Source organism: Heterocephalus glaber, unplaced genomic scaffold, assembly GCF_053883595.1.
Source record: "Heterocephalus glaber isolate CG9 unplaced genomic scaffold, H.glaber_assembly_v1.0 deba00001744, whole genome shotgun sequence".
Taxonomy (NCBI): domain Eukaryota; kingdom Metazoa; phylum Chordata; class Mammalia; order Rodentia; family Bathyergidae; genus Heterocephalus; species Heterocephalus glaber.
In genome coordinates, this window is record NW_028258450.1 from 3,310,156 (window position 1) to 3,317,546 (window position 7,391).

The window sequence follows — 7,391 nt, forward strand, 5'->3', positions numbered from 1 at the left end:
ACTTCTATTTTCCAAATTGGGAACCGAGTCAAGAATGTCTTTAAACATCATGTAGGCTAAAAGGGGAAAGCCAAAAAGTACGACAGCTGGTGCAAGCCACCAGTGTGTGTGCCGGGAAACAGAGAGCAGGGACAAGGACTGTCACAAGTCACTTCCTCTGTCCTTAAAATTTAAAAAAAAAAAAAAAAAAAAAAAGTTGTTTTTTGTTTTTTGGGTTTTTTTGCAGTACTGGGCATTGAACCCAGGGCCTTCACACTGAGCTACACCCCCAGGCCTTTTTTAATCTTTTTTTTTTTTTTTTTTTTTTTTTTTTTTTTTGGTGCCGGGGATGGAACTCGGGTCCATTGCGCTTGCGCAGCAGGCGGTGAAACCACTGAGCTAAATCCCCGGCCCCTTTCTTAATCTTTTGAGACAGTGTCTTGTTAAATTGCCCAGGACTCCTCTAGCCAAGCTCTCCGTGCTTCAGGCTCCCAAGTTTTATCATCACCAGGTCCCGGTCCAGATGTCTCCTCCTCCAGGAAGTCCTTCCTGTCCCCCTAGCTGGGTCAGGCTCTCCAACATCTCTATCTAGGGACATGTCTGCCATTCCCACCAGACCCTCCGCCCCAGGAGGGCAGGACCAGGGCTCTCTAGGTCACAGCCACGTGTCCAGCTTCAACCAGCACAGCGCTGGTCACGGAGCAGTTGCTCAGGAGTGAACAGAGGAAAAGGCTGCTGCCTGAGGACAGCAGCTGGGAGGGGGCTGGCTATGAAAGGTGCGGCCTGAGTCTGGGCCTTCAGGGAGGAGCAGGCCCAGTCAGGGGAGCCTGGGGTCCACAGTCCTCACACCGACGTCATTATCTCCGAGCTCTGTGACTTTGAGGCTCAGTGTCCTCATCTGTAACACGAGTATCATGCAGTGTTCTCTGGGGCCACTGGGACAATTTTTAAATAAATTCAGGATCAGATCGTTGGGTCCTCGGTGAAGGACAGTTTCTTCCAAGGCTTTAATAGCGGTGTCTCGACATCCATGCAGCCCACGTTCCACACATACGCAGAAGCAAGAAGGAACACAGGTTCCCTCGAGTAGTCCCAAGCTCAGCGTATGCCTCACTTTTCCCAAAGCACAGGCACTACCACAGTCACTAAATTTATTGGACTCGTACTTTGGCAGGGGAGGGTAAGCCGTCGGGAGGGCTCACAGGAGGACGCAAAAGAGGCGCTTGTCTCGGAAAGGATTCTCAGCGGCGGGTACCGGAGTCACCAGGGGGTCGTCTTTGGCGTGCGTCTCGCAGAAAGCCAGGAGCTCCGCCGCCGCCTGCGACACCTGCAGGCGCGCAGGTGGATGTGTCGCAGCCCCGGTCTCACGGCTCCGCCCCTCGGAGTTACCCAAGCCCCGCCCTTCGTCCTGGCCCCTCCCCTGCGCGACCCCCACCTCCTCTCGTGCAGCCCCGCCCTGTCCCCGCCCCTGACCCGCCCGCCTAAGGGCCTGTGACTCCGCCCCCGCCCCCAAAGCGGGTCAGCGCGGACCCCCTCCCCATTCCTCGCCGACCCGGCACCTTCATGCGGTCGATGTTCACTTCCAGCTTCAGCTGTTCCACCGTCTTTCGGGCCTCGGCGATCTTGGCCATGTTGTTGGACATGGCTGCAGCAGGGTAGAGGTTAAACACCAGGCAGGAGTGGGGGGCACTGCGGGCTAGGACACGTCTGTGTCCCAAAGTAGGGTTGATGCGTGGTGGGACCCATTCACAGGGGCGTGGGTAGAAGGGCGTGCGAATGGGGGGCCCAGAGACGAGTACAGGAGGGGATGGAGACCCCTGTGGGGACCAGAGGAGAATGGAAGGGTGCCCAGATGGGTACCTACAGGCAAGTGGGGGAGGAACAGAGAGGGCCAGGGAGAAAGGAGAAACGCACAGATGGGAGGCGAAGAGGCCGACAGAGAGGGGCTAGAAGGCCAGGGCCACAGGTGCTGGATCAAGATCTAGGGATCCAGGTGTCCTCACCCCCCCGGGGATGGAGCAGGAGCCAGGAAGGGGGCCCCCTCCCCAGGCCAATTAGCGGTGGCTCCAGGGAGAGCTGAGAATTAAGATCGCGGCGGGAGGGGCACAGAGGGGGCCTCATTAGGGCCCTGGCAGCAGCTGCCCCCTCTGCCACCCTCAGGGAGCCCCCCACCCCCACCCCAGCCCTGGCTACCTCAAAGGCTGCTCTGCTCATTAGCAGCCAGGAGAGAGGGCTGGGGGAGCCCAAGCCAGCCGACAAGAGAAGGACAGGGAGGATGGAGCGACAGAGCAAGGGAGCGACAGAGGGCCAGAAGAGACAGGCACAGGCACGGGGGAGATAGAAACTGGGGATATGGAGAGAGAGATGGCAGGATGGAGGGATGAAGGAAGAAAATAGAGCGGGACCGACGGAGGGATAGAGGAAGGAGCAGAGTGACGCAGAGGAGAGAGGCACAGAGGGGACAGGGACAAAGAGGGAGACAGGGACAGAGACAGAAAGAACCAGCCAGAGAGAAATGGAGGGGCTGGGGGAGAGACGGATGGAGAAAGGGGAGGGTGGGGACAGATGGAGGGACAGAGGGAGAGACGAGCTGATGGAGACAGCAGTAGGGTCATCCACTCACTCACTCACTCACTCATTCATTCCCAGGCGGACCGACGGTGGCGCTGGAACGGACTGTCCGGACCGGAACCAGAGCCTCCTACCTGTTGCTGCTCACGGCTAGGATGGCTGTAGGGAGGCTGAGAGAAGCAGACGGGTCCCGGCCCCGGCCCGCCCCGCCCCCTCCCCTGGGGCGCAGCCCCTCAGGACCCGCCTCCTCCCGCAGCTGCCACCTCACCAGCCCCGGATCTCTCCCCCGTCCTAAGTCGGTCTGTTCCTCTTTGTCTCTCTCCTGTGTTTTGGTCGCTCCTGTTTTCTTAGGCTGTCTCTCACCCTCACAGGAAGACGGTCCCTCTAGGGACCGCATTTATTCCACAGTCACACAAGCCCCTCCTGTGGGTCCCACACTGCCTCTTACTGCATCACACGTACTCTCACCTGTCAGTTCGGTCACACTCGCCACCTTAGTGCTAGCCCATCAGCATGGCCCTGTCAGCAGCACACACACTCATGCTCCAAGTCCTCCACACGGACAGGCACACCATCGCGATGGCACACGGGAATGCCACTTTCATGAACAACCTGTGTCAACACAACCTCACAAGTTTTTCCCAAATGCCACACACAGTCATCATCTCTCGCCACAGACTACGTCAATTTCTCAAAATGTCACACAGACAGGTGTGCAATTTAAACCTCTCCCGCAGTCTGACACACATTTCTCAGTGTCCCACACAGTGACACGCCACCTGTCCAGTGCACATGAATAGATTCATATCTTCCTGTGCAAGGCCTCAATCTTACACACGATGCCTCAGTGTCTCATAGAATTCCGCACAACCTCAGCGTTTCACACACACTGCTGAGCTTCCGTGTGTGTCACACATGGCTGTCACAGTCGTTTGCTGTCTCACGAGTTCTCACACAGCCATCTCCAGCACTGCACACACTCACCCAGTGGCCTACAACCAGCCGTCAATCCCTGAGCCCGTCTCTGAGCATCACGCACGAGCTGTGCCACGCGTAGTCCACGGCCCCTCGGTGTGGCCGACACGCACAGTCTCGCTCTCAATCTGCCACACCCAGGTCCCCTCCTTGCTCACGCTGCCTGCTTATACTGTCACTTGGTGGACCCCAGCCCAGCTCGCCCTGCCTCGTGACACACGTGGCACTCTTGTCCCCTGCCCTTCACATACAGCGTCACACTCAGTCTCTCCAAATATGTTCTCTCAGTGTCAGAGTCCCCAAATTGCATCTCTCCCAGACCCAATCACACAGGATCCCCCACTGCCACACAGGGTCCCTGCAGTATCCCTGCAGTGTCACAGGAACTCCCGACCTCAGTGTCACACGGTCACCGACACCTAACTCGCACGTCCAGACCCTTCAGTCCCGCCCTGTCACTCATCCCTCTCGGCCGCACAGCCACACGGCCTCCCGGCGTCGGCGTCGCACAGCACCTCCACGTGTCACCCGCGGCCCCCACGCGTCTGCCTCACTCTCCTTCACACCGCTCGCAGCCCTCGGGCTCCTCCCGACCTCCCTGCCGGCCACACGGCGGCGCCCGTGGCCCGTGAGCCGCCACCCGACCCGCGCCGAAGCCACCAGGACATTGAGACTCGAGGGCTAGGCGCCCCCAACCGGCCCTGCGGGAGATGGAAGCGGCGACTGGGGCCGGAGAAAGGCGTGGGAGGGAGGCGGGGGAGGTGGAGGGGCCAGGGGCCAGAGGCAGAGGAGGGAAGATGGACAGAGAAATTCAGAGAGCTGAGAGTGGCGGGGAAAGACCGAGACACGGCTAGGGACACAGAGACGGTCCCTTAGAGGCAGAGACGGGGGGAATCAGAGCGAGACGGGCAGAGGACTGCAGGGAGAGCCCGGGCCCCGGCGGCGTGGCCTTGTGGGCGTGTCTCCAGGGCGGGGCTTCGGGTTTTTTCGGATCCGGGCGGTCGGCGCTTTGGGGAAGAGGTGGAGGTGGGGGAGGAGTAGAAGTGTCAACTGCAACCAGCTCAGCCCAGCTCGGATTTTAACGCCGGGCCGGGATGCCAGACCGGGATGCCAGACCGGCAGGGAGGAGACACTGGCTCCTGGTAGCCTTTTGATATCGGCGTGGGACCCGAGCTCCCTTCTTCCTCCCCCGCGGGCGCAGTAGGGCCAGGTTGGGGAGGGGAGCGGGGCCCACATCTGGAAAGCATCAGGCGCGCCGGACGTGCCAGGGCCTCGGCCGCCTGCGGGAGGGGGAGGGGAGCCAAGGCGCTCCCCCCAACACCGAGCGGGGTCCGCCGGCGCCGAGGAGGGGCCTGGGCGTGTGCCGAGCCCGGCGCCTCCCGCAGCTGGTTTCCATCAGCAGATCTGGCCGAGCAGCCCCTGAGGAGGAAACCCAGCTCAGAGCCGGGAAAGACGGGGCGACGACCCAACCATCCTTCCCTCCCTACCTCGGACAAAGGGCAGAGGCGGGGGAGGGGACAGAGGGACCTCTGCCGCCTTTCCAACCCCGGACAACCTTCGTTCCGGCCTTCTGCTGCGCTGGAGTCGCTCCAGCCTCGTAACAACCTAGTGCTCCATCATATTATTGTCCCCCTTATTTGGAGGAGGAAACTGAGATTCTGGTCTCGGATTCAAGTGATTAATGAAAGGCAGCATCGAATTCTGGGCCCAAAGGCCAAATCGCCTACTGAATGATGGCTGTTTTAAAGTTTCAAAAACTCAGCCCCTAATTCCATGTGCCACACCCTCAATGGATGGTAAATGTTTTTTTGGTGGGGCTGGTGTCATTCTTGACTCCCCTCGGGTCACTCTCCACAACTAATGTAGCAACAAATTCCAGTGAGGCCATCTCTGGGCTTCTCCAGAAGCAGACACTTCCTCCTTTCTGCCCCAGCTTGGTCCACCTGGGCTATTACAGTGGGCTCCTTGTTGGGCTCCTGGCATCTACAGCTGCCCCTCTCAACCTGTTCCCCCAGAGCAGCCAGAAAGACCCTGTTTAACACTGAAGCCTTGTGCTGGGAAGTGGTGGTGTATACCTGTGATTCCAGATTCTGGAAGGCTGACGCAGGAGGATCTCTAGTTTGATCCCAACCTGAGCACTTTATCAAAACCTTGTCTTAAAATAAAAATGAAAATAAAGGCTGAGCCAGGCATGGCGGTACACACTTGTAATCAATCCCAGGACTTGAGAGACTGAGGCAGGAGGCTCACCACAAATTAAAGGCCAGCCTGGTTATATAGTGAGTTCAAGGCCAGTCTGAACTATATAGCAAGACCCTGTCTCAAACAAAACAAAATAACAGTCTGGCAGTTCCTCAAAAGGTTAAACACAGAGCTATCATATGACAAAGCAAACCCCCTCCCCAGGTATATATGCGAAAGGCATGAACATATGCTGACCCAAAAACATGGACACAACCACAGCAGCTTCATTCATGACAACTTCAAAGTGGAAACAACCCCGTGTCTATCAGCTGATGGAAGGGCAAAGTAAACATAGGCTATCTAGGCAATAGAATAGCATTTCACAAGAGAAATCCAGTGCTGATACATGCTATCACCCTGATGAACACAAAAACATTATCCGGGTGAAAGAAGCCAGTCATAAAAGGCCACGTATTGTATGAGTCTGTTTATATATGATGTCCAGGACTGGCAAATCTATGCAAGACAAAAATACATTTGTGAGGGCCTAGGATTCAGCTCAGTGGTTTTGCCCCCTGCTCCAAAAGCACAAGGGGGCTGGGGATTTAGCTCAGTGGTTCCAGCGCCTGCCTCGAAAGCGCAAGGTCCTGAGTTCGATCCCTGGTACAAAAAAAAAAAAAAAAATTAGGGCCGGGGATTTAGCTCAGTGGTGCTGCTGCCTGCCTTGAAAGTGCAAGGACCCGAGTTCGATCTCCAGTACCAAAAAAGAAAAAAAAAAATACAGTCGTGATTGCCAGGGGCTGGGGAGCCTGGTGGATGACAGCTCAAGAATGTAGGTTTCTTCAGTATGATGGAAATGTTCTAGGGTTGATTGTGGTGATAGCTGCACAAATCTATAAAACTACTAAAAACCATTGAACTGTACACTTTACATGGGTGAATTTAGGGTATATGAATTATACTCAATAGAGCTGTTAACTATGCACTCCCCCCATCAAAAAACAAAAACAAGGGCCAGGGATTTAGCTCAGTGGTTTCGCCGCCTGCTGCGCAAGTGCAAGGACCCGAGTTAGATCCCCCGTACCAAAAAAAACAAAAAACAAAAAACCCCAAAACCCCCCAAAATAATCCCTCTTCTGCTCAGAATTTTCCCATGACTCCCACTTTATTTGGAGTAAAAACCAGAATCATACCCATGGCCCCCCATCCCACACAATGTGGTGGTCCTTCCCTCCTCTCCCCTTGATGCTCCAGCAACATGGCCACTATGATGTTCTGTTGCCAGGCCAGGCACATTCTGGACTTAGGGCCTTTGCACTATATAGTCTTTCCAGATGGGATGTTCTTCCCTATGAAATCCACAAGCCTCACTCCTCCACCTCCTTCAGCCCTCTTTCAAACGTGATCTTCTCTAGGCACCAGGCACAGTGGCACACATCTGTGATCCCAGCACTTGGGAGGCTGAGACAGGAGGATCACTGCAAGTTTGAGACCAGCCTGGGCTACATAGTGAGATCATGTCTCAAAAAAATAAAAATAAAAGCCGGGGACTTAGCTCAGTGGTTCCACCACCTGCCTCCCAAGTGCAAGGTCCCGAGTTTGAACCCCAGTTCCAAAATAAATTAAATTAAACTAAAAATTTTGGGGCCAGGGATTTAGCTCAGTGGTGCCATGCCTGCCTG

At 56.2% G+C, this 7,391-nt stretch overlaps 1 protein-coding gene across 5 annotated transcripts; it reads right to left on the minus strand.

The window, feature by feature from the left end:
• Positions 1 to 1,116: 1,116 nt before the first annotated feature.
• Gng8 (G protein subunit gamma 8) lies at positions 1,117 to 4,232 on the minus strand. 5 transcript variants are annotated; one of them, XM_004867096.4, is made up of 4 exons: positions 2,819 to 4,230; positions 2,685 to 2,720; positions 1,539 to 1,624; positions 1,117 to 1,306 (listed from the first exon to the last, which is right to left on the minus strand). In XM_004867096.4, exons 3-4 carry the CDS (start codon positions 1,620 to 1,622, stop codon positions 1,178 to 1,180), a joined length of 213 nt encoding a protein of 70 aa, XP_004867153.1. In that variant the 5' UTR covers positions 1,623 to 1,624; positions 2,685 to 2,720; positions 2,819 to 4,230; the 3' UTR covers positions 1,117 to 1,177. The 5 variants fall into 5 exon arrangements, with proteins under 5 accessions (XP_004867153.1, XP_021101695.1, XP_012921853.1 ...); XM_021246036.2 differs by lacking the exon at positions 2,685 to 2,720 and having other exon boundaries at positions 3,019 to 4,232; XM_013066399.3 differs by lacking the exon at positions 2,819 to 4,230 and having other exon boundaries at positions 2,685 to 2,757.
• Between the last annotated feature and the right edge of the window lie 3,159 nt (positions 4,233 to 7,391).

Bases quoted from the DNA above. Each gene is read 5' to 3' on its own strand.
- Gng8 (XM_013066398.3), bottom strand. The intron at 1,307-1,538 runs GTGCCGGGTCGG...GCGCGCCTGCAG, and splicing joins TGAACATCGACCGCATGAAG to GTGTCGCAGGCGGCGGCGGA.